At 44.4% G+C, this 26,798-nt stretch overlaps 1 protein-coding gene across 1 annotated transcript in view; it reads left to right on the top strand.

Annotated features, from left to right (window-relative positions):
* Positions 1-26,798, top strand: part of LOC121448345 (methylthioadenosine phosphorylase) — a 41,654-nt gene that overhangs the window by 5,704 nt on the left and 9,152 nt on the right. Inside the window, exons 2-5 of the mRNA XM_041652294.1 lie at positions 5,559-5,645; positions 6,725-6,783; positions 12,262-12,429; positions 26,149-26,251. Coding sequence (XP_041508228.1) covers positions 5,559-5,645; positions 6,725-6,783; positions 12,262-12,429; positions 26,149-26,251 — 417 coding nt within the window. The remainder of the gene's footprint in view (positions 1-5,558; positions 5,646-6,724; positions 6,784-12,261; positions 12,430-26,148; positions 26,252-26,798) is intronic.

The following is a 26,798-nucleotide window of genomic DNA, read 5'->3' as shown; positions in this document are numbered from 1 at the left end:
ACCTCAGTGGTTTTCAGAGCCATGCAGGGTATCTGCTTCATCTGACACCTTGTCAGAAATGCAGAGTCCTGGGCTTTGGTCCAGTCCTGCTGAACTGTAAATTTGTGGCCCAGCAATCTGGGGCTAACTAGCCCAGGAGATTGGACGTTCCCTGGCTGACAGCACTGACATCAGGGAACTTTGGAAAGTGTGGAGGTGGTTCCTTCTCATTGTGTTCCTTCTCTGTGGCTGCAAGGAGAATTAGTTCGAGCTGAGTGCCTTCCAACGACAATGAATTGTTCTCATAGTTCTAGGGGCACAAGTCCATAGTGAGTCTTAGATCAAAAAGTCCGTAGGGCTGGCTCCTCTTGCAGGATCTCAGGTAGGAAGGACTCATCGGCTCTGTAGCTTCTAGAGACGCTATCATACTTGTCTACTAGACCTCCAGTCACAATCTCCTCATCACATGACCTTCCTCTTGACTTCCTGTTATTGGAACCCTCTGCCGTCCATTTAGGACCCATCCAGATAGTCCAGGGTAGTCTCCCCTCTCATCTTGATTTATTTATATGGAATAATGTTTATCGGTTCTGAGGGCTGCGGTGTAAGCATGGGGGGCAAGGCTCTTAGAGTTTGGATCCTAAATATCTCTCTTGAAGCCTCATGATAAAGGTTACAGCCTGTTATGGAGATGGAAGGCATAGGAGGAGGTCGACCTCGTTCTGGAAGTTAACTCATGGAAGGCATGCTGCTACCGCGGGCATTGGAACTACAGATCTTCCCATTTTGCTTCCTTGCTGCCATGGTTTGGGCAGCTCGAATCTGTCCCCTGCACCTAAATACTCCGCCTCACCACGGGCTCAGCTGTGGGGCCAGCTGACCACAGACTAAAACTTAGAGCCAAAGAAAACTTCTCCTCAAGGTTGGGTTTTCTCACATGTTTGTCTCCCACTGACAGAAAGCCGGCCAAGTAGCAAAGGGGTCATTTTAAAACCGGCCACCCTCAGCTGGCTCACATTTTAGTAATTTGTGTTTTAAGCAGAGCCACACACTAGAAACAACCCGCAAGCTTGAATACAGTGTATGGCTTGCCTATTGATCTGATCCCCCGCAGTTTGGGACCTGACTTTGGACATTTGGGGCTACTGATAACCATCATCTGAGTAGCGGGGAACTTAGGCCATGTCCTGCCCTGGTTCCACAAGCAAAGGAGACTCGCGGTGAGAAGAGTGAGTTTTGAGGAAAAGGCTCCTCAGAAACTAGTAGTTGATTTCAGAGGGAAATGTGTATCGTCAGGGTGTCTAGAGGCTTGGGACATTAAAGCCAAGGTTGTTCTGATGGTCCAGGCCATCCTTGCTTCTCTGACTCTAAAACCAGCATTAGGTTCCTAGGATGGCCTCAGCGGAGCTCGGCAGGCAGGAAAGCCTGAGCCATGGGCACTACCTCAGTACCAAGTACTGGAGGCTACTTGTCGTAGATAATGTGCCAAGAGCGTTGGGTTTTTTCTGTGGTAACCCTCCATGGATTTTGGATGGCCACGTTTTCCACTTATTTTGACATAAAAAAATCCTTAAGGAAAATATAAGATATTTGAAGTAAGCTGAGCTGTGTCCTAAGTACATGGGTTCAAGTTGCCCCAAAGAAAATGTATAAATGGTTTTGTGAAGTTTATTTTATTATAGAATAAAATGAAAACATAAATCAAGGCATTTTTAGAATCGTTTGGTGGGAGCTCAGATTCGACCGCTCACAGCAGAGCAGGAAGTCTCTCAGAGTCTGTCTGACGCTTTTAGCTTCGAACTGGTAGAACATAGTGGTCTGCTGAATGAATAGATTCCAGAAGGCCTCTCCTGCTGGTAGCTAGGGTATCGGGTAAGACACAGGTGAGCAAGAGAACCAAAGGTGTGGGCTGAAATTTAACTTCAGATCTGCAACATTCCAGCTCTTTACAGCTGCACGATGTTTTGATTGCATTCTGACGATAAAGTTGGTTTTGAGTCAGAGGGCAGAGCTAGCCACTAGCTGGCCAAAAAACCATAGATGTTCCGGAGGACTGAAGAATGAGGCAGGGCTTAGAGGGATCTGGGCCCTTTTTGAGGAAGGCACAAAGGAGGTAGGAGGTCACTGGTAGCTTCTCCACAGCTTCTTTGATCATTCAGGTTCTTACCCCAATATCTGACTCCCGATTTTTTTATTGATAAAGAATAATTAGATAAACACTTTACAATCCAGAAGTTCTAGTCATCCCGTCAGCATTGTAGAGTCTTTAACAAATACACTCACCGAAGCACCGAGCATCACAACGTCTGCATATAAATTTGGACTGGGGTACAATTTGGCCCAGAGGTAGAGCTACCCATGACGTGATCTCTTTGGTTCGTTTTGCAGGTTTTGTACAGACATTTGACCTCTTTGTCCCCATGAATCTGGACTTCCTGGGTCCTATGGGGTTGGACAAGACCACACACATAGCCGGCTTGGCGCAGTGGTGAAGGCTTCAGTCAGCAGCACCTGGCATATTTGTTGGTGGTAACCAGAGCTGCAGGACTGAAATCCCAGATGAGGGATTGTACCAGTGCTTCTCAACCTGTGGGTCATGACCCCTGGGGTTGTATATCAGATATTCATATTATGATTCAGAGTAGTAGCAAAACTACAGTTATGAAGCAGCAAGGACATAATCATATGGTTGAGGGTTACCACAGCATGAGGAACTGTATTAAGGGTCACAGCATCAGGAAGGTTGAGAACCACCGCCTTGGATGCTCAGCTGGCTATCCAGGGGGTCTGTGTGGTGTATTTTATAGTGTTCTCTGTCACCTTGGGCCAAAGCTTGACTTGACCAAAGAAACCTGTTTCTTTGTGTCAGAGACAGTGGCTCTTTCTGTAGACTGAGCTCCTGGAAAAACCCAGAAGATATTGGGAGTTAGCACACAGTGCTTACGTTGGAAAACAGTGGTGCTTCTCTTCCATCCGTTGTAAAGTGGGGCTGATACCATGGGGCCTGGCTGAGACAGTGGCTGTGAAAACCAGAGGCCCATGAAACAAGGCACTAGCCTGAGTTGTATTTGGGGACATCATCAAGGTGTACTTTGCCTGTACGGCCAGCAGGTGGTGACATTGGCCACATATTGAACCTCAAGGTTCTCATCACAGTTGTATTCAGTGTCCACTCTGGTTCCCTGTGAGGTGTAGGTTTCCATTAACAGTGTGAGCCAGCTGAATGACTGGGCTTGTCTGTAGATTGCTGTAGCTTCTTGGTCGTTTGCTTTTGTTCTGATCCTGTCACTCCTTGCTGAGGGCTGAGCTGCCAGCTACCTAGCGCAAGGACATCGTGCACCCGGGTGGGTTTGGACTGCAGTTCAGGCTGGTCACTGAAAGCGGATGAGTTTCAGGAGGCAGCCTGTTCGATTGCTGCTTTCCTGCCGTGCTAGCCTGGCTTCATGCTGAGGGGACTGCACAGCAAAATGAGGTCTGTTTGACCTTCAAGCCTGAAGGGTCAGTGTTGCCTCAGAATCAGATGCTGTGGCCCACAGAGCATCTTGAAAGGATGGAGCAAAGTGGTCCTAAGTAAAAGGTCTGAAAGTTTTTATTTGTTTGGTTTTCGTTTCATGTTGTGTAGCTCAGGCTGGCCACAAACTCCCTATACAGCTGAAGACAACCATCAACTTTGGGTCCTCCTCCCTTCCAGCCTCCTTTGTGTGTCAAGTAGCTAAATTCCTGAAGAGTCGAGTGATGGTCATTTCATATGCTGCTCTTTCTCTTGCCAATGGGAGGACATGGGATGGACAGTCTGCTGGCCCAGCTATGTAAAGATCAAGTGGAGAGGTCACACCAGCAGAAGTGCTAGGGATTTGTAAAGCATAATGATTTGAGTGTGTGTGTGTGAGTGTGTGTGTGTGTGTGTGTGTGTGTTGAACTGAAGAATTTAAGTAACTTAAGTGTATTGAACAAATAAATGTTGTTGATTTGAAATACCAATGTTATCAGTTAATTTTTTTTACCTATAGTGTTTAGTTGATGTGAAATACAAAACCTGTTGTAATTTCAGTAATGTACCACAAGGTGGCACCAATGTCAACTGTCTTAGCTACCAGGAAGTGAAAGTCGGCCTGCTTTTATATAGCAAAATCTCACAAATTCTTTATTTTGGAACTTTCTTTTCTGGAGTTAGAAGGTTCTGTTTTACTTTATAGAAATTTGACTTGGTGACAATATGTTTGTACCTTTTCATTTCATGAAGTGCTGGGGTTGTTTTCCATGAGGTTTCTCCTAAAGCCCCACATTATACCCAGCCATTGACCTGTTTAAATCCTAGTTCCTATGGGGGTCCACACAGGAAAAACTTCCTAATGATAATGTTTAGGTTTTTTTAAAAAAAAAAAATGTTTGTGTGTTTATTATGTATGCAGTATTGTGCCTGCACACCAGAAGAGGGCACCAGATCTCATTACAGATGGTTGTGAGCCACATGTTACTGCTTGTAATTGAACTCGGGAAGAGCAGCCGGTGCTCTTAACCTCTGAGCCATCTCTCCATCCCCATGTTACTTGATTTTTTTTTTTATGTGAAGACTTTACTGTTTGTCTTTGTATTTGTTCCTGTTTGTTTCCCAGACTTCAGATTAGATCAACTCAGTTTTTTTTTTAATTTATCTTTATGTGCATTGGTGTTTTGCCTGCACGTGTGTCTGTATACCACATATGTCCTCAGAGGTCAAAAGAAGGTGTCGGGTCTCCTGGAGCTGGAGTTGCAGACGGTTGTGAGCCACCATGTGGTTGCTGGGAACCCTCTTAATTGTTCTACCATCTCTTCAATCCTAGATCAACTTTTAATTAACTTTCTCTGTTTTTTCTAAGAGCGTGGGTTTCTAGATCATCAGGAAACTGAAATAATGCTTGACCTTAATTATAACTGCTTTGAATCACTTATTTTTGTGCACATCTGAACTAGGCAGTGTGTGAGCTACTGTCTGCTGTGTACGTGTGCACATGAACGGCAGTCTGACTCGGTAAGGACACACACGAGCGAGGGCTTGTCATGTCGCTCACCTCTTGCCCGCATTCCCTCCCCGTTCTGCCACCGTGGTGGCACAGAAAGAAAACGTATTCTTTTATTTATATGGTGGTGTAGTAAAAAGGAACCATTACCAAATAAGCAGACCTAAGTTTTTGTATCACGCTTTCTTTACACATTAGTAAATGTGGTAAAGAAACAACCTTGGTCAGAAAGAACTTTCCCCAACAACGTTTGGGCTCAATTTCTAACCTAAAAGCAACTTTATTGGTAATTCAGTTGGGAGTAAGTATGACGCGGTTGAGAATAGAGGCCTAAGTCTGGCTATTTCTCAAATCTAGAAGACCATCAGGTTTTGTTGTTTTGCTTGAGGTTTTCTGTTTTGATTCTTTATTTCTCTTTAGTAGAGGGCTTTTAAATGTTTACTGTTCGTCAGTCATTTTCAGAACTGCTTTCTTTTGGGGTTTGGTAGGAGTGGAAAAGGGCCTGTGAATATGGCTAAATATAGTTCCTTAAAATGAAGCAGATATGACAACCTACTTTCCTTCTCTTTTCTCCCTTAGATTGGAATAATTGGTGGAACAGGCTTGGATGATCCAGAAATTTTAGAAGGAAGGACTGAAAAATATGTGGATACTCCATTTGGCAAGGTCAGTGTCCAGCCGACCAAGTGTTGGCTTTGGCATGGCTTGTTACTCTCTTGGTTTGTTTTTTTGTTTGTTTGGTTTTTTTTTTGGTTTTTTTTTTTTTTTTTTTTTTGTCAAGAACAGTTGGTTTTGTGTGGACAAACCTAAAGACTGGCCCAGGCAGAGGGCCAGCGGTGCTGCCGTGGGGTTCACTTGCTGAGTTGACCAGAAGGGTGCCCGAGGCTGCTGTTTTGATGACACGGCTTTCGCACACACCGGACGGCATCTCGGGTTTGCATTGCTAGAAGTCAAGATGATCATTTTAAATTCAAATATGTGTGTAATTTAGAGCCCTGGTCACATCATGGTGACTTAGCCCAGGCTAGTGGCTGGTAGCATAAGGACTCTGTATGAGGTGACATTTTCTGACCCGGATGAGTCCTGGGATCAGGGACACATGTTAGGATTGGGAAAACATGGATTCTAGGGAAGGCTCTTATTTTTCGGCCCGGGCTGGGTGAGTTATCTACATTCGTAACCCCACATTGCCTCTTCCAAACACTGGCTGGCGTTTGTCCCTCTGAGAAGAACTTGCATCCCTGCCCAAGCCTCCTTTTCAGCTAAGTTCTTAGCCTGACCTGGGGTTTTCCAAGTCCTTTCCCACCTCACCCTTAGCCTCTCGGGCTTCCTTAATAATGTTCGCTCTGGGGTTTTCCCTGTGATTTCACCTCATCCCCGTGGTCATCTTGAAGCCTGGTTACCATAAGCAGGTGGTTCCATCACTCAGCTCTTGGTGCCCCACAGCCCTCTCCTCTCCTTTCAGCTTTTGACTCATAAATTTCCGAAACCTTCCAAATACCCCCTGACATGTGTCCGTTTGATCGGTCCCCCATCAGAGGGTCCCGGAACACTTGCGGAGTCCATGCTGGCGGAGAGCTCGGTCGCTACTTCTGGGTGATAATGGTGATGAGTAAATCCTAAACTCCTTCCCTAAACTGTATCTTCAAACGCTAGATTTCCACCAGTTTGTTGTGGTTTAACGAACTGATTATACATGGTTTAAAAATACTAAACTGTGGCTGTTTATTTTTTATTGCACGAAGCCGTCCGACGCCTTAATTCTGGGGAAGATAAAGAACGTTGATTGTGTACTTCTCGCAAGGTAATATTTTTTAAGTTTTGTTGTTGTTGTTTAATATTACTACCACAGGAGAATTTAAACTTAAAGTCCAGAAATAGGTACTGATGTAGGTGTGAGATAGGTGCCCGTAGACTCAGAATATAGCAGTCCCTTTATTTACTGAGACGGCTCTGAACCAAGCTTGGATTATAAATATTTAGGAGATCAAGGATCTCTTTCCTCACTTGTGTGTGGAAAATGGATCAGTTGTCTGACACAGAAGCTCCAGTATTTTCTTTGTTAATTTTCTTTCTTCCGATTATCAGATAAATCAGATGTTTTCTTCATGACGAAGCCTTGTCCAGTAGCAGTTATTTTTCAGGGAGGAGGTCTCGGTCCCTGAACTAACCCGAATATCTCTTGTGCTCATACCCTTGTTCCCTAAACAGGGTTAGTGGCGTCAGCTGCTGCATAGAAAGCAGCCTAGTTAGAAAATCCCCTGACCACAAGTGGCTACCACTGCAGTTAATGCAACAGCAAGCAGGTTCTCCTGCCAGCAAGGAGCTACCGAGTCACAAGAGGGACTTCTAAAAGCCGTACATAGTCTAGTGTTGGGGAACAAGTCTCAGGCTGACCCACACGGGATATGTGGATTATATAGGACATGAAAGGCGGGCCTAACAAAGTTTTGTCCGCCACAGTCATGTGGAAAATTGGTTCTTGGGAGCCAGCAAAACTAAAATGTAGTTTTAAGCAGTCCTTTCTACAAGTCTCCTTCCTTGGCCTGTAGTCATTGCTAGAGAAATGCCTGGTATTTTGTTTGGTTGGTTGGTTGGTGTTTGTTTTTTTCAAGCTTGGGGGAAAAAACAATTGTTTAAATTACACAGATGTTTAATTTCTTCTGGAAAACCTGCTGAGTGCTTTAGAGGCCAGTCCCAGGAAAATACATGCATCTCTGTATGGTAAGGGCTTCTGTTCTCTCAGAGGCTGTCTGTGAACTCAGGGTGGAAACCTTTAGTATCTGTGGGTCACAGTTTGCTATCAAGTGAAGACATCACAGATTCTTTTTAAACACAAACAGGATGATAGTGAGGTCGCACTTAACAGCTCTGAGGAGCAGGTCGATACTTCATTAGGTTTTACTCATGAGGGGGAAATCCGAGCTCTCAGTGGGTTGGGTAACTTCAGGGGAGGTATCTAAGAGAGCTTTGAACCCAAACGGCCACACTCCAAAGCCCAAAGTCTTTATTTCAATGCTTGGAGATATTACCACAAAATAAGGCTGTGTGACATCGCCGGCGGCACGTTTCTGCTTTATCGGAGGTCAATGAATGAACTCTCGACCGAGGCAACTCTGTGCTAGAACATCACGTGTCCTAGTTTTTCAGGGGGCCCAGATAGTTGTACGCTGCTCCGTGAAATGTTGCCTATAAGAACATAAGGAAGCCATGTGACCAATGTGAATTTTAAAATTAATTTAGAAATTAAACACTTTACAACTGTTGACTGGAGTTCCTCCCCACGGGTGTGGATACACAGGTTCAAGCTTATGTGTTTCAAGTTAATTTTAGCCAAATGCCCATGTTTTTCCAACAGAGTAAACTCCTTACATGATGGGTGCTCCTGAGGAAGACACACAAGGACTTACTTCATCCTTGGGGCAAATTATAGTTGTAGAGATGGGCACCCAATAGACGCAGACAGAGTAAACATGAGTGTGGTTGTTAGGTATGGCATAAATGCAGTGACCAAGGTGGATGCTTTTTGACATTGGAGCTAAGACCGGAAGAAGTCAAGGGCTTGAAGGCCAGGGAGGAAGACCTAAATAAATAGAAAATGGTTACTTGCAGCTCTGGAAGCTAGATCTCTGAGATCAAGGATTTGGTTCCCTGGGAGTTGTGGGAGATCTCATAGCCCCTTTTGATGTGTTTAGAAATAATTCTTCATGGGGCTTGTCTAGGTGTGATGTGCATACCATCTTCATGAAGTAGCATTTAACCTATAAACCCATTGAAAAAGTAATGCCTATTTGATTTGTAGCTATAAAAAAGATGTCAGGTTATTATGTTTGGAAAACTAATGCACTAACTTTAAGGAAATTGAAAGTTGAGGTTAATAATAGTCTTAACAGAAGAAATGCTTTATGTTATACTATAACTTTGAGTACATCTTTGAGAAACGTGTTTAAAACATTTTTTGCATAAACATATAATCTAGAGAAAGAGTCTAAAGAACATTTGAGTAAAATAGTGGTTCCCTTCTCTCCCCCTCCCCTTTTTTTGTTGGTCTTTTTGTTTTGTTGTTTTGCGAGACAGTTTCCCTGTGCGTCTCTGGCTGGCCTTGAACTCAGAAATATCTACTTTCTACCTCTAAAGGCATGACTTCCTAGAACTAGGATTAAAGGTGTAGGCCACCACCAGCTGTATTTATTTCTGCATTGATTTTGTGTAGCCCAGGTTAGTCTTGTAATAACAGAGATCCATCTGCTGCTGTCTCCCAAATCCTGGGTTTAAAGGTGTGTGCCATCACTGCTTGACCTCTAGTGGCTTAGCTTTGCCCTTCTGATCTTTAGGCAAGCTTTATTTATTAAAACATAAAAGAAAAACTATACAGTAAGTACAGTAACTATATAGAATATATATATATATATATATATATATATATATATATATAGGCAATACATCTAATCCATTTGCACTTGACAAATTCAGAGAAAGTATTCAGTATCCTATCTTTGCTGAGTCCAAAGTCTTGTACCCATTTACTTTTTATCATAACTTGGTTTCTACATCTGGTAAACAAAGAAAATGATAACTATCTAGTCTTCAATTCCCTCGGAGATCCAAGAAAGAAATAATATTAGCCGAGTAAGCAGGAAGTGTGAGCAAGCAACTTAAGAAAAAATGTGAGTAATGACAGAAACAGCTGGCTGCCTGGATCCAAAGTTCCTCTGCAACGTTGGGGCATCTGTCTTCAGCCTACCAGCCTAGAATATCCAACAGACTTTTCTGTGAAACAGGATATTCTGAGGGGGCTATCTCACCTTGTCTTGACAATGCTTGGCAGTCACTTTCTTTTGTGTCCTGCTTGTCCAATTAGGACAGCATACTGTCCGCAGTTGGGGCAAGGACATTTTCTTGCCCAGTGACTTACTTTTACCACAAAAGAAAGTAAACTCCTGTTGAAGGAGCTGCAGGGCTGCGTTCCTGCCACCCAGCTCCCGGCCACCTGGCTAGCTTATGCCCCAAAATAACAACACACAAACTGTATTCATATAAATACTGCTTGGCCCATTTCTATTAATGTGTGTAGCACCACGAGGTGTGCTTACCAGGAAGATTCTAGCCTACGTCCATCCTGGGTTGGAGCTTCATCGCGTCTGCCCTGGAGAGGAGCTGTATGGCATCTGAGCTCACTTTCCTCTTCTTCCCAGCATTCTGTTCTGTTTACTCCACCCACCTATGTTCTAACCTATCAAGCCAAGCAGTTTCTTTATTGATTAACCAATGAAATCAACAGATTGCTATGACACTCCCACATCAAACTCCAAATGGAATTTCTTTGGTACCCATTATCTTCTCTGAAGTAGGCTGGTGCTGCCAGGAGCAGATGTCTCATTGTCATAAAAAAGAACCTAGGTTATTAAAATATCTTAAATGCCTTATTCTGTAGATCTCTTAAGTGTTTGAAGATGACCTGTCTATCTAAAATATATCTTTGTTTGTCCTTGAAAACATACCTAATGTAATTATAAGTTCTATTGTACTAGGTGATTAACTACAAACCTTTATTTCTTTATTACCTCGAACAGTTGGTAATAATAATTTTCAAGGACTAGAAATTTTGCATTGCATCATTGAATGGGTTATAAACTAGGAGTTTCTTTTTTTTTAAAGTAGATTCGACAATCTACCTTTTTGTCTTAATCTACCCTTTTATCCAGTCATATCCATATCCCCCTTTTTTCTTTTCAAAGCAAGAGCCTTGAATCTAATTTTCTTTGTTTAGCTTTTTTCTGACCATTACCCCAATAATAACTTGTAACTAGCCTCCCTAAACAATGACAAATACCTATAATCCATTGAATGACCAAAAACCACCTACCCCACCTCTTGGGAGTATGTGGACATCATGTTCTTAAATTTACTTCCTACTGTCTGGGGGCAATGGTATCTTTAGGGGATCCTGAAAAGAAAAATGTGGGTTAATTGTCAAGTCCTGGGAGAGGTAGCTGTATTATTTTTTTGTCCAGTCTTTGCATAATGGGAAAATGTAGGGTGTGTCTCGAGTCCTGGCTAGAGTAGTCTGTTAAGCTGAGTCATGACTCAGCTAGCCACCTCAGATTATTCTGAGCAGTTTGTAGTTCAAAGGCAGTTCTTAGGTGTTTTTAGCTCAGTGGTGTTATCGTAGTCAGAGAGGAGCCATCGTGGGGCCCCATCCTCCTTATGGAGACTTCAGAGGTAGTTTAGATAAAGGGTGTGTGTCACCTCTGCCCCCCAGTTCCCTTTTCTACAGCTCTTCTTAAAACCCTTTTGTCCACTGTTGTTACAGTGCCTACAGTGCACCATTTGGTGTCCTTACGTCTTGTTCCTTATTTCTCTTTTCTGTTACCAGCTAAGAAATGTGCTTGCCATGTTCAGTAGAAAAGCTGTGTCTTCTGGACCTGTCGTTTATGCTGCCATGCTTCTAGAAAGCTGTGCTTTCCCTTCCTATCTTTACTTCCTGGGCAAAATAGTAGCTCTCTGTAGCATTCCCAAGTGTCAGTGGAACCAAAGGTTTTCCCATTAAAAACTGACATTATATTAAACTATTGTTCAATTGAAAAATCAATTCATTGTTCATTGAAAAATCAATCTAAGTAAATTTTTCTTTAAAAAAAAAAAAAGTACAAAGAACCCTGTCTCTAAGTACACAGCAAATCCTGTGGTCCAGGTTGGGGTTAGATCCACAGTTCAAGAACTTTGACTCGGGGCTGGAGAGATGGCTCAGTGGTTAAGAGCATTGCCTGCTCTTCCAAAAGTCCTGAGTTCAATTCCCGGCAACCACATGGTGGCTCACAACCATCTGTAAAGAGGTCTGGTGCCCTCTTCTGGCCTGCAGACATGCACACAGACAGAATATTGTATATATAATAAATAAATATTTAAAAAAAAAAAAAGAACTTTGACTCAGGGCTGGGCCATGGTGCATACCTTTAATCCCAGCACTCGGGAGACAGAGGCAGACAGATCTGCTAAGTTTGAGGCCAGCCTAGTCTTCAGAAGAAGTTCCAAGGTGGCCAGTGCTACACAGAATCCCTGTCTCAAAACAAACAAACAAACAACAACAATTTTGTTCAGCGTATGGCACTAGCCATGAAAGAGCTGGTCTGCTATCCAAAGGCAGCAGGAGCTCCTGTGTTGAACAGTTTTTATAGTTTACTCTGGTAGGCTGAAGGGGTGGGTGGGGTCGCTGTTTCCTTGTGACTGTGAAGATGCCCTGTCCTGATGGCTGATATCCTCCTGCCATCTCCTTCCGTAGACATGGGAGACAGCATACCATCATGCCCTCGAAAGTCAACTACCAGGCCAACATCTGGGCTTTGAAGGAAGAGGGTTGTACACATGTCATAGTGACCACAGCTTGCGGGTCCTTGAGAGAGGAGATCCAGCCTGGTGACATGGTCATCGTTGATCAGTTCATTGACAGGTAAGGGGTAAGTGGCCTTGTAGTTCTCCGTTTCCAGCTGTGTGGGATGATGTGGGGGCACCATGGGGAGTGGGGCAAGCAGGACGTAGAATCGCTGTAAGCTTTCCATTGTAGGCTTGTATTTTTTTTTAACTGAACTGACAAATAGTAATTATGAACATAATTGATATATGTGGGCATTGCATGGTGATTTATATGTATATGTTCACCTATCGCCTCACAGATCAGTTTGGATGCAAACTGAAGGGGCGTGGTCGATCGGTATTTAGAATTAACCAGACCAGTTTAATATAATAGATTCAGCTTTTAATAAACAGAAGAAAGGAAACTTACAAACCCAGCGATCCAGGAGCGCAGGGAACAAAAGAGAGGAAGAGGCAAGCGCACCTGGATATTTTTACCTGTTTTTCGGTGGCCCCAGGGGGACACACCCTAAACAGAATGTGATTGGCTGAAGTTCCCCATCAGCAAACATTGATTTTCAGTATATAATAGATACACCACATCACCAAGCCATACAAGAGAGCTCAGAGACTTACTCTTTCTGCTTAACCAAAATTTGATATCCTTTGGCCAGTTGTCTCCCAAGCGTCTGGTAAATGCACTTCCTCCGCTTCTGGGTCTGTGGTTTAGATTGCACTGGGAGGTCGTGCATTATCTTCCAGTGGCTTGCTTATTTTGCCACACAAAACCTCTCCAGAGTCACTCATCTTGCTGCAAATGTTCATTGTCTTCTTTATGGTTGGCAATTGTCGGTTGTCAGTACATCACATTTTCCCCAATCTGTGGGTAGGCATCAGGGTAGGTTCTGTGACTTGGCTATAGCCAGTAGTAAAACTAGGTGTGAACGAGTCTCTGTAATACGCTGATGGAGACACGAGGTGTATGCCAAAGGCCGGGTAGGACTAATGAGTCCTGGCCTTCGGCTGGATGTTGGGATTAATGAGTCCTGACCTTCAGCTGCTCTCCCCTCCTAGAACCTTCTAATTAAAGTTACTAGAAGCTGTGCCTAGCTTAGAGGATCAGAGGATGGAATTTTCACCTGTTGGCCATTGACTGCAGTGTATTTAAGCCTACATGGTGCTAATAAAGGGGGGCTTTTGGTATCAGTGTTCAAAGGTCTGCGTGTCTGTCGGTCTGTCTCTGCATGAGTATTCTCAACCTCCAGCCCCTTGCCCGAAGCTCGCGAACTGGGGTCTAGTGCATAGAGCGCAGACAGGGCCGCGGTGCACGGCAGGGTAGGTCTTGCTGCTGGGTAGGTCTCCAGGCCGATTTTCTCACGGGCTGGACTAATTTACAGTCTCACCAACAGCTAGCGAGGGCTTATTGTCTTCCTTCTGTGTTGCTGCCGACCTCGTTACCTGCTTTCTTGAAGAGAGCCATTCTGATTAAGGAAAGATGGAATCTCACTGCGCTTTTGATTGACGTTTCCCTAATGGCTAAAGATGTTGAACATGTGTTTATTAGTTGTTTCTACTTCAGAGAAGACTCCGAGCAGTTTGCTTTCCCATTTATGGATTGGATTGTTTATGATTTTGATTTCTTTTTTTAGTTCTTTATATATTTTAAGTTTCAATTCCTTCCATGATCCCTGGTTGTTGAAAAGTACGTTCCATCTCTGTATGTATTGTTTCTGCGTTTTCTCTTCTTGGTTTATAGTATTATTTTCCCGTTATGAGCCGATAAGATACAAAGAATTAGTTCACTTTCTTGGTACTTGGGGAACAGTTGCTCTGTGGTTTGAAATGTGGTTCTTGGGGTGACAATTCTGGGAAGAATTCCTCAGCTCTTGGGTCAGATGTCCTGCAGTTCCTTATAAAGTCTGTTTGAGCCCTAGCATAATCAATCCTGAAGTTTCTTTGTAGATTTTTTTTTCAGGGTCGGGGGCCTGGACGATGTCTGTTGATGAAACTGTTCGCACCGTCTGCTGTTTGTGTATCTGGATTGACCTGTTGTTTATGTCCAGTATGAGGTTGGCTGTACCCACACTCAATGCTTACTTAACCTATTCATGGTCATCCAAGTTTTCTTCTTGGGTTGTGTCTTTCGTCAGTATGTGGTGAGCTTCTGGTAGACATTCCATCCTCTGCCTCCGAGTCTGCATCATAGACTTCGTGTGAGTTCCTGCCACCGTCTTTCTGTGTCTAACTTATTTTACATCACAGACTTCCTCCGGGGTCATTCATTTTGTCACAGTGATATTTGTCTTTGTCATCTATTTCGTGTTTATTGCCTGTTGGCAAAGACACGTCTGCTTGTTCGAGTTCTCCGTGGGCGGTCCTCCGCAGTGCTCAGTGTCTAGTTTGAGTCACATACACGCCTTTGTTTTTCTATCCTTGACATGGGTTTTTTGTTTTTTTGTTTTTTTGCCCCTGACTCAAACTAGACACTGAGCACTGCGTAGGACTGCAGATCAAAGAAGTCATACTGTTCCTTGCTGAGGAGGTGAGGTCTTTCTGGGTTTGGGGCAGAGGGGGAAGGTTTAGATTGTGTGGGAGATGTGGAGGCTGAGTTTACTCCACCTTTGTCTATCAGAACTGAGGACTTCTGTTCATGCCAGCAGCCTTGGCATGTGGACCCTGGGAGGTAGGCTGCAGTCCACTGCTCGCCACAAGTGTGGGCCGCTCAGTTCACCCTTCACATTCAAGGCCTAACCCTTTCTAGTGTACCTGTGTGTGAGAGAAACCAGTGCCAGCAAGGCATTGAATGCTTTGCCAACCCTGGGCACACCAGTCTCAACCCTAATGCACGTGTGAGTCTTTACACGGTTCATCTCAGGCCTCCAAGATCCAGCACTGCTTTTGAATAGAATTGCTTCCTGCTTTCCTGTGCAGTGCACATCGTCGTGTTAGGGGGTGTTATTTTACCATGGAGTCTCATTTTATATTGCTTATATATTAGTGGTTAAAATTATAGATATTGAACTTGTACACCTTCAAACTTCTGCAAGTCACATCTGGTTTCCCGGACCTATACACTTTCAGAGGCTGCACATCTGCTGAATCAATAAAAGAAAGCATAGGAGCTTGAGGTATAAAATGCAGGCGCTTTTGGTGTGCCCAGCCATGAAGACAGGAGCCTCCTCTTAGGGTGTCTCCCCGTTGTGACAGCTCTGACTATGCTGGGAAGAGCTGACGACCCTCCAGTTCCTCCTTGCAGTGCAGAGCACAGGTGGCCTGCCTGACACTGTATTGTGGCCAGGTTCTAGAATCCACCCCTTGCAGCTCCCACCATCTTCCCTTCTGAAGACCCCCACCTCTCTTCCTCCCATGCAGCCACACTCTTTGATACCAGGCTCCTGGTTTCTCTTACAGTTTTAAAATCCAGTATTTGGGGGTTGCATGTGGTCCCCAACTCTACCGCTGTATTGCTGTGCCTCTCTATAACACCATACTTCTTGGAGTTTTCATGTCAACCCAGTGAAAGTGCTGGGAAATACTTAAAGTCTTTAATAACGGCTCTCCAGTCTCTGCAATCATTTGTTAAGAAAGTGGAATACTGGAAAAAAAAGAGTCTAGTGAACATCAGAGACTGATTTACAGTGAAATCTCAAGTGGTTAAAATTTTAGGTATATAAAGTTTGATAAGGCTTTCTTTTCTTTTTATGTGGCCACGGAAATTTCAGAATTAATATGAGACTCACATCTGACTTCTAGGAACCATTCACACCCATACCCTCAATTTGTCAGAACTACCTGGTGGGTATGGGCCAGAGCTTGCTCAGGGCAAGGGAAGAATCAGGAACTTGACTTGGACTTCACTGTCAAGCATGGGAAATAAGGAGGTAGTAGGTTTCTTTGATATTAAAGTTCTAGACAAACGTTTTGCTTTCTATGATCACCTTAGTGACAACTGAAGGATGCTTGTCTTCCCTGTAAATGCCTGAAGCACCTCTCGGATCTGATAGGAGCCTGGACTGACCGCCCAACCCAGGCACACTCCAGCTCTCCTGCTCTCACGACTCCCCTTCTCTCCTCCCAGATTTTCAACTCTGTTGGTTAAAATGTTGTCTGTGAGGGTGAGAAAGGAGTTTTGGAAAAGAATGACCTCTTCTTCTGACGAGGGCTCCTAACCTGTCAGTGTCTGCCAAGGATGTATGTTTTCTTATTAGAGCAGAAATCTAATGCTTTTAAGAGGGACTCACAGTGAGTCAACCTCACATCCTCGCGTCCAAGTCCTTTGATGCATACATGGCACGAGTCTTGTGAAATGTTCCTCATAAACCAAAGCCTGGAAACAGGATTCATATAGATCATATTAAGAACCCATACAAGTCTTTTTCCCGGTAGGTCGCCATGGTGACAGCTTCCTGCTGTCTTCAGTTTGATGAATCCATTTCTTCTGCCAACAAGTGTTTAGACCATTGAAAACAGTACAGTTCAAGCTAGGATTTGTTCTACTTCTTTTTCTTCTTCTTCTTCTTCTTCTTCTTCTTCTTCTTCTCTCTCTCTCTCTCTCTCTCTCTCTGTCTCTCTCTCTCTCTCTCTTTCTTTCTTTCTCAGAACATTTAACTGTATCTGGTTCCCTTCAGGTCATCAAAGACATTTGACTATATTAGCCAATACCAAAAGTTGAGGTTGGGCTTTTCTACTCATGGCTCCCATGATTTCTATTGTAAGTTTTTCTCGCCAGGCCTCTTCTTGTTTAGCCATCTTCACACTGGTGGTCTTGGTTTTTAACATCTGGTTCTGCCCTGAGCGTGCCTAGCTTATAATCTGTTCTAGATGGTAGGTTTTTAGGGAGTTGATCAAGAACATCAGAGGTATTGTGTGCACTATTGGTAGCCTGTCTCTTGGATTGGTGCATGTAGCCAGTCCCACCATGGTCTTTGGCATACCCACTGTGCTGTTTTCTTTTTCTTGATGGTCACTAAACAGTCCATTTGAAAGGGAAAGAATTGGACCTTTTACTTGGTCTAAGAGAATCTTGTCAGGTGTTTCTCTTTTAGAAGGACCTTACAGGGCTTCCACCATTTGTAATTTCAGACTTGTCTCCTATAGTGCACACCTTTGTGTGTGGGTGAGTACCTTTGGCTTTCATCTTGCCACCCGTGGGAAACCAAAGCAGCTGTGTAAGTGGGAGTGGGTAGCTGTCACACAGGAGCCCTCCAGCTTTGCCATGTGGATAAAGATGGCTCAGCTTCTCTCAGGGCTCCAGTTGAGCTTTATGGTTTTCTTCCTTGAATTTAATGTGTGCTTTCATCCCAGTATCCTCTGATCTTCAATATCACTCTGCTACAAGGAGCAGTTGTATGAACCCCACTTTCTCACAGATGGGTTCTGTAGTTACTTCCTCACTATGTGGTAGCCATTCTAATTTTTTTTTTTTTACTATTATTTTATGTGCATTGGTGTTTTGCCTGCATGTATGTCTGTGTGAGGGTATCAGATCTTGGAGTTACAGACAGTTGTTAGCTGTTACCTGGGTTCCGGGAATTGAACCTGGGTCCTCTGGAAGAGCAATCAGTGCTCTTAACCGCAGAGCCATCTCTCCAGCCCCTGCTAACAGTTCTTTTTACAGATGTCTTTGGAGATGCAGTGTCTTAAGCCTCTCAGGAAGCCCAGCATATGTAGATTCCCCCTCCCTACTTGTGGCTTGGCCAGGGCCTTGTGTAAACAAAGCACATTTCTCAGAAGAAACTTAGACAAATTTAGAAGCATCATTATGCAGTTACTTAATCTTTGTCCTAAGGTTGCTTATCAGCTTTATAGCTGTTACTTCTTAAGGCTGTAAAGTGTTGCACAGGGATGGCTTCTCCTGAGGACTCTGCCGGCCTCTCCCCAGTGTCCTCAAAGCCTGAGACATTCTGTTGTCTCTTCCTCTGTTACTTGTGACACATGTTCTCTCCACTTTCTAAACTAATCACTGTTAGATACTATTACAGGTCCTGTTGTCTGGCTAGAAGAAATATAATACAGTTGGGCCATTCAGGAGTTGGAGGGGCCCGGGAATGGGGACTTCAGCAATTTCCACACATACCCTTTCTTCACTGTGCCATCAACTTTTGTGACTCAAAATACCAAGTGAAACAAGGTTGCCAGTGAGGAGGAAGATGAGGTGGGGTTTTTTTTTTTTTTTTTGGTTTTTTTTTTTTTTTTTGGTTGTTTTGTTTTTTTAATGACAACCTTTATCAGGAACATTTTGTTTTACAATGAAAAATGGTGCAGCCCCAAGTCCCAAAGATTGAAGAAAATAAAGCGTGATTTGGAGTGTCATGTGGCTTTTCAGGACTTCTGGACCCTGATTAGGCACTGCTTAAAGAATGCAGGCGAGCAGTGGAGACGCCCAGCTTTTGACTGGCTCTTCCCTCTGATGCCTTTGTCCTTCAGTATCCTCATCTGCTTCAGAGTTCTAAGGGTGTTGGATTCTGCTGTGCTCTCAAGAATTTTTTCTCTTCCAGTTTATCCTCTCTCAGGAAGAATGGGAGAGGCTTGGGTTTGCCATTGCATCCTGACTCATAGGAAAGTCCCGCCGTAGACAAATGGGCCGATAGATTATGCCTGTTCGTTTCCCCCTCCCAGAGATACAGCCCTTCCCTGGGCTTCCCCCATGATGTCATTGGTGATGGCTGTGCTCTTTGGGGGGTATGCTCTCATCGTAAGTGTAGGTAGGGTCTGTGATTAGACACAGAGACTCCTGAGTTGAGCCTGGCAGCTCGCAGGTGTCACCTCAATCCTCAGGAGGCCACAGCTGAAAGAGTGTGAATCTGAGGACTGTCTGGGTACCTGGATTACATCACGAGACAGACCCTGTCTGAAACAAAAAAGGAAGGAATGGAGATTCGTGATAAAGAGTTTCTCGGGGAGCCTTGGCATTGCGCCGTGCCCCTCCTCTCAGAGGCAAGGGCAGACAGGACCGTCCTGTTCCCATCCTTCTCGTGCATCTCCCTCGCTCTGTGCTGAGAGTGTCACTTTCGATTTTGTAGGGAAGCAGATACTACTGGACATACACTCCCTCCCTCCCTGTCTTTACACTTCCTTTCATCCCTCACATGTGTCCCAAGTTCTCCTTTACCTAGATGTGTTTCAAGTGAGGTCAGCGCGCCCTCCCCCCAGAAGTAGTTTGTCTTTATATTCTGCTCTGGAACCTAGTTTAGTTCTAGCTCTTCACAGCATTACCACATGTCCTGTGGTAAACACAGCTGCTGTCCAGTTGGGTGCCTTCGTCTGTTAATTGCAGGCACGCAGTGATCCTTCATGACGTTATGCATGAGGAGACCTAGCTAAAAGAGATGGCTGTTAGCCTGCTAGCAAGTAAGCCCTGGGGGATTTGTGCTCAGGCCACTCTCAAGACTCTCAAGCCTGTCACCTCAGCTGCCCCTCATCCTCGGGCTTCCGCCTCTCCCTACTTTTCCTACACCTAGACACCTCCGATGTTGTCATTGTCTTCTGCCAGTGCCCTCCTCGATCCTTGCTGGGACCTTCTGTCACATCATTGAGTCTGCATCAGCTGCATCTTGTTGTCTCTGCGCGCTTGAGCCCTCCCGTTCTCCTGCATGGTGCTCCCCCTTCTCCCGCCAACTAGCCCTTTAGCTACTTTTTATGCATCTTCCTGTAAGTGACATAAACCAAGAAGAAGAGTCCCTGGGCCTGGGGACTCCTCAGGGCACTGAGCAGCAGGTTTTCAACCAGGGGAAAGGAAGTTCTGGTGAGCTATGTTCGTAGACCTCGGCCCTTCTGGTCATTTGATGTCACTTGTTCCAACTAGTGGGTCTGTGCTGCATGATCTCTGGCACATTGGGAGGAATGATTTCCTCTCGAAGTTTCTAGTTAGAAAGCCCTGAACCTCTGCTTGCCCCCTCTTTCCAGAGGAACAGCAATGATTTGGTCGCCTCTTGTCTTGTGAACGTTTGTCAGGTCACCTGTAATTCCTTGTGAAAGAAAGTGTTCGTGTCCTGCTCGTAGGATGACAGTTACTGAAATATAATCATTGCTATTGAAGTGGACCTTTTAAAAGGGTAATCTGACCCGTTAGTGGAGTTTAAAATGCCAAAGCCTTTCCAGCCAGCTTTTTCCCACTTTTCACAGTCTGGCATCCTAAGGGGAAGAGTGGAACTTTTCTCTGCCAGTCTACCTAGGTGTGGCTATTGTTTCTGGGTCAACAGCCTGGAGCAGTGATTACACAGCCTGATAAAATACTCACTTTGACCTGAGCCAAGCCTGGTACAACTGGGAAACACTAACAGTATTAGCAAATACATTCCTCTTTCCTTGTTCTCCTTCCTGTGTGCAGATAGAGATTAAATGGCTGTCTATCAGAGCCTTGAGCAAAATCCTTGCTGTGGTTGAAATCCTAACCCTTAAGGAGATGGTAACAGATTTCTTTTGCTACCTTGATCGGAGTTAAGATTTTTGTTGCTGTTGGTTTGTTTGTTTGTTTGTTTGTTTTTTAAGATTTTATTTTATGTGTCTGGATGTTTTGCCTGTGTGTCCGTGTGTGTGTGTGTGTGTGTACCACATGCATGTCAGAAGGTGTGGCTCTCCTGGAGCTAGAGTTATAGATGGTTGCAAGCCTCCATGTTGGCGCCGGAAACCAAACTGAGTCTTCTGAAGAGCAACAAGTGTTCTTAACTGCTGAGCCAACTGTTCAGCTCCCACGGTTAGAATTTTTGTTCTTACACTGTTGCTCCGCGTACTGCAGCCAGATCTCAGGATCTCACACAGAATGATGAAGCCCCTTTATTGAAAAGTCTCTCTTACTGAGGTATAAGCATATGTTGGTTGTTCTTTTCTTCCTTTCTTTTGTTGTTGTTATTAATATAATCCATTAGGAGTACTCCTGATTGGAGCTGAGCTGGGAGAATCCCTTCCCAAGAAACCGTCCTTGTGAGCAAAGCCGCGTTGCTTTGCGCCAAGTCTGCTGACTCATATCTCATGCACTCACGCCGGGGCTTGCTAGGCACAGAGGTTTCATTCAGAGACATTTATTTCCTAAGAAGTTTTACCTCTGTGCCCCCCACTGCCCTACTGCCTCTGAGTGCTGCCGCCACCCAGGTCATTATCTAACAAATGAGCCTTCCAACTAACTCAAGGGTATCCTACTTAACCAACAACCTTGCGGTCAGTTTTTCTCTGGGTTTTTCTCCTGGTCTGTGTCTGAAAGAGTGCCATGAACTCATATCTCTTGGCAGTGCAAGCTTATTTGTCTCCTTCACTCTTTCCAATTGATGTTTTGTTTGGGTTTTTTTTTTTTTTTTTTTGGTTGGATGGTTAGTTGTTGGTTGGTTTTGGCTTTGGGCTTTTTTTTTTTTTTTTTTTTTTTTGCACCTATGATGGTTAGTTTAGTTTTACTGTTAACTTAACCCAACTTAGAGCCTTATCCGGGAAGAGAGTCTCAGCGCTGTATTACCAAGGTTAGGTTGGTCTTTGAGTGGTTGTCCTGACTGTTAATTTATGTAGGGAGAGCTAGTCCCTTGTGGGCAACACCATTCCCTAGGCAGGGGTCCTGAATAACATGAGAGGGGAGAGCCGCCTGGGAGCAAGCTAGTAGGCATGTATTCTCTCTCTGCATTATTCCATGGCTACAATATGACCAGCTTTCTCAAGCCTCTGTTACTTTGACGTCCCCACAGTGATAGACTGCATCCTGGGATTGTCACCAACACCCCGTCTCTCCTACGTTGGTCTTAGTCAGGGTATTTTGTGAGCAACAGAAACAAAGCTAGCATAGCTTCTGCATTCCTGCTCGGCAGCGTCAAGTAGTTTTAGAGGTTTCCTTGAAAATCCCAGCTCCCATGTTGAGAGAAGAGAGCGCAGAACCAGATGTCCATGTAAAGCAGGAGCCAGTGCCAGGCCCTTGTCTTGCAGCATCTCATTCTACCCTCACATAGCCCATTTGGGATGAGTGGCTTTGTCCCCTCCCCCCCTTTTAAATACAGGAGGATCTAAGGTGCAGAGATCAGAGTGACTTTCGGAGGAGCCCATTAGTCATTTCCTGAAATCTGTGTTTAGTCAGGAGGCACAACGAGCCTCTTTACTTTGGTAGAGGGAGCAGGCCTTCGACAGTACTTCTTTACTGCTATTGAAGCCGTAACTGGGTTGATCATGTGTCAAACTACAGGAATAATGAGCGTGTCAATTTTTATCACTGCTATAACAATAATTACAAATGTTAATTACAAACGTAGGGGCTTACCACAAATTTATTGTCTTGTTATTATTTGGTTCGTAGTTTAATATCTCACTGGACTTTTTTTTAAAAAAAAGCTTTTGGCAAGGGCCTGTTACTTTCTGGGGTGCAGTTAAGGTAGAGTCCATTTCCTGACCTTTGTCCCCCACACTCTGGTTTATGGCCCGCGTCCATCCAGTGCCAGCAATGATGGATGAAGTTCTTGTCAATTTCTCTTACATCTACACATCTGCTTGCCGGCAGCAATGATGCCATTGTTCCTGCAAAATTAATCCAGAATAATCTATTTTAAAGTCAGCTTCATTCTGGCCATCTGCTGCCTTTATTTCCCTTTGCATAAGGTAGCGAATCATAGCTTCTAGGGATGAGTGTGGTGTGGGGTATGATGGAGGAAGGTCATTGGCTAATAAAGGAACTGCCTTGGCCCATTTTATTGGTTAGAACATAGGTAGGTGGAGTAAACAGAACAGAATTCTGGGAGGAAGAGGAAGTGAGCTCAGACTCCACAGCTCTCCTCTCGGGAGCAGACGCCTCAGAGATACGCCATGCTCCCGGCTCCTGGGCAGACACACGGGATGAAGCTCCAACCCAGGATGGACATAGGCTAGAATCTTCCCGGTAAGCGCACCTAGCTGTGCTATATAGAATATTAGAAATGGGCTAGTCCAGGTGCGAGAGTTAGCCTAGAAGAGGCTAGATAGAAATGGGCCAAGCAGTGTTTAAATGAATACAGTTTGTGTGTTGTTATTTCGGGCATAAGCTAGCCAGGCAGCCGGGGTGCTGGGAACGCAGCCCCGCCGCCCCTATTACTACAGGGGTAGGCATTACCCGAATGTGACATTGAGTTGTGATTGCATCTGAGTGTATTGAGAGGTAGCCACTGAAGTTTTTGCTGTTCTTTCCATCTTTAAGTAAGAGTGCAAGTGGGTATTTTAGTCTGTTTCAGCTGATATAAAAAAATATTGTAGGCTAATTAGCTTCTAAACAGAAATTTCTCAGTTTTGGACAGGAAGAAAGGTGTCAAGAGATCTGGTGTCTGAGAACATCTGGCTTTCTTGGCATCTTCTTGCTGTGTCCTGTGTAGTAAAAAGGGAACTACTTAGTTCCCTGGATCCTCTTTTGTAAGGGCCCTAGTACCAGTCAGACTGGGTACCTGCTCCTCATGACTTGGTCTTAAATTCCTGTTAGGCATCTAAGGGGTAGCTTAAGGAGTAGGATTTCAACTTAGAAATTTAAAAGTTATACAAACCTTTAAATGTACAAAGATAGAAATTGAGGTGTTATGGAGCTTGTACAAGACATGTTGGTTTTGTTTTGTTTTTTTAAAAAAATTCAAACCAAAGGATATATTACATCTCCTGCCCATATCACTCACCGGTGATTGAACCCCACACTGTAATTGTGAATCTAGATGAGCTGGTTTTCTTAGAAACTGGAAATGACCTTTCAGCTTTGGTAACAGTCTCTCTTCAGCATTGGCTCAGTACCAGAAGATGCCGTTTCTCCGACAGGTTCTCAGAAGAAGTCACGTGTTCCACAGATGACACATGTGTTGGTAAATGTTTTCGGGGGTTGCCCTGCACCTTTCTCAACTATGGTTCAAGGCTTGCTCTGTCAACTCATTTAGTGTAAGGAATTGTATTTATCACAGTTGAGGTTGTGATCATTCGCCATTTCACTGAACACAGTGGCGTTGAAGTTAGTGGTGCAGATGCCACAAGCAGGTGTATCTTCATTGGGGGATGCAACAGTGGCTTTAATACTGCTTTTTCTCTCTTTTGTGGGGTCCCTTGCAGGGTCGAGTTCTCTGTGTCCTCGGCCTGCAGCTAACTCTAAGATATCTCTACCCTGGGGTATCAGAGCATCTTGATTGTCTTATTTCTCCTCGTGCCTTTATATATGAAGGGGTGAGCACTCTGGGTTTGGTGGGTTTGGTTTGGTTTGTTCTTTGAAATAGAGTCTCAGTATGTAGCTCTGGCTTTCCTGGAACTTACTATGTAGACCAGGCTGGGCTGGAATTCACAGAGATCCACCTACCTCTGCCTCCTGAATGCAAGGATCAAAGGCATGTGACACCAGGCCTGGTGAGTACTATGTTTTATTAGGAAATAGGAGGCTTAAAAAAAGTATACAGAATTAGCTATAACCATGTAACTTATAATTAGATACCTTCGCATTTAGTGAGAAAAATATAAACTGTTCGCATTTGAAAACGGTAATTAAGACCGGTCGACCAATATTAAGTAACAGCATGATGTGGTGCGCGTTCTTTTGTGTGTTTGCCGCAAGGCAGAGATGTGGGGAGACAGAGAGCCCTGCAGGGATACCTGTTATTACGGGAAATTTTCCTGTGTCTCTGCCTCATAATCCCAGTTGCAAGTGAGGATATGGAGACAGCATGGAGCATCAGAGACTGAGACCAGGCAGATCTGGACGTTGATGACATGGCACACGTAGGCCAGAGCTGTCACTTGGCCCGTTCTTCAGCCTCGGCTGGATTTGCTGAGGGCTTAACTGGCTCCTCCAGGTGCTTGGGAAAGACTCGGGAATTGTAGAGATGAGGTGTGCATTCTTCCATGCTTCTTCATCTCCAAGAGAGGTGACTTTGATGCCCTCTGGAGTCACTGAGTGTGACATAGCCCGAGGAGCCAGCTGTGTAAATGGAACCAGGAAAAAAAAAAATTCATTCTACTCCACTCCCACCCCTGGAAAAAGACACCAGATTTCTGGCTTCAGCTTTCCCGTGTCTCTTCCCTCCCTCACCTTCCCTTCTGTCGGAAAGCGCCAGGGGCGGGAGGGGTACGAGTTCCCTGAGTTACTCAGTAGTTAAGTTTAGAGAAATGGATGCACATACAAGGTAGTTTGTATTTTTTTTTATTTTCTGAAAACTTCCAGGAAGAAGTAGAATAAGCTGGCAGGGAATTCGATTTCACCTGTCTTTTGTGAATTCCAAAACAGATTTTAGCGGAACACTTGGAAGCACTTGAGATCTAGGGAAAACAGGTGGAGAAGCAAGCTGAGCCAGGAGACAGATTCCCTGTGGAGCAGGACAGTCCCGCTGCTTTCTTCAGTGGGTCAATGGCCTGGTAAATGTGACGAGGATTGAAACAGGAATTATTTTTATTTTAAAGATACGACAGTCGAATGTGGGTAAGGACATTGTATGGACTAATCGAAGCAATCGTTTAAAAAGTATTTTAAGATTTTGAGGGAGATCTGGTTTGATGGTTTAGGGAGACCATGGTTTGAGTCAATACGTACAATTTACATTTATTCAGAATCTAACAAATAGAACTGGCGGCATCTGTGTTGTGGTGAATGTTTCGGATTGTCCTGGGACATCACCCACCCTCCCCCAGGTCCCGGTAGGTCTCAAATGGGTACACTTTTGTTCCTGGTTAGGAGCATGGTTGCAACCAACCCAGAGCTAGAAGAGCCTGGTTCAAACCTGCAAGTGATCTGTGACAATTCCCTTCATTTATCTACAGCTGTTGGGTGTGGAGTGGCCCAGATACAGTGGATTCATTGACCCTCAGAGGACAGAGAGGATGCTGTATCGGAAGTCAAAACCTTACCGCTTTCTCTTTCTAGGACATCCCTGAGGCCTCAGACCTTCTATGATGGAAGTCACGGCAGCGCCAGAGGAGTGTGCCATATCCCAATGGCTGAACCGTTTTGCCCCAAAACAAGAGAGGTTTGTAGTGTGTCTGACAGACTTACTAGAATAGAGTATACAGTCTTGGGCTGATATCTGCAGGTAGATCAGTTTGCAGAGTAGGTATCAATCACTTTTCCTCCCTTAGCTTTCGTTTTGAAGTGTTGTGGTTTCACCAGGAATCTTTCCCCTTGATAATAACAACTCCATTCTCAGATATTTTTAGCACAAACATTTAACCTACTGAGCTATCTCTTCAGCCCCAGAACTGTTTCTGATAAAACTTTAATGTTTCCTTTTTTAAAAAGAAAGAAAAGAAACAAAAACCTACACATGGCGCTGTAGAAATGAATAATGAATGCCCAGATAAGTTGGTCTCTGAACAGAATAAATCAGGACAGCCGTTCTCATTTCCCCATCTGCCTTTAGAGGGGCAGCAAGCTAACGAAAAGTACTTTCTACAAGGCTTTCCACAAGGCCACGGAGGCCGTGACTGAACAGCCCTTTGGAAAATGGCACTTGGCCGGCACTTTGATCTGGGCGTGACAAGTGATGCCTTAACTGAGCAAGTGCCGTGGGTCAAGAC

Source organism: Microtus oregoni, unplaced genomic scaffold (assembly GCF_018167655.1).
Source record: "Microtus oregoni isolate MIOR12 unplaced genomic scaffold, Mior012 000005F_ref0000423, whole genome shotgun sequence".
In the NCBI taxonomy this organism is placed as follows: Eukaryota; Metazoa; Chordata; class Mammalia; order Rodentia; family Cricetidae; genus Microtus; species Microtus oregoni.
The sequence above is the reverse complement of the archived record's forward strand: the minus strand, read 5'-3'. Positions and strand labels throughout refer to the sequence as shown.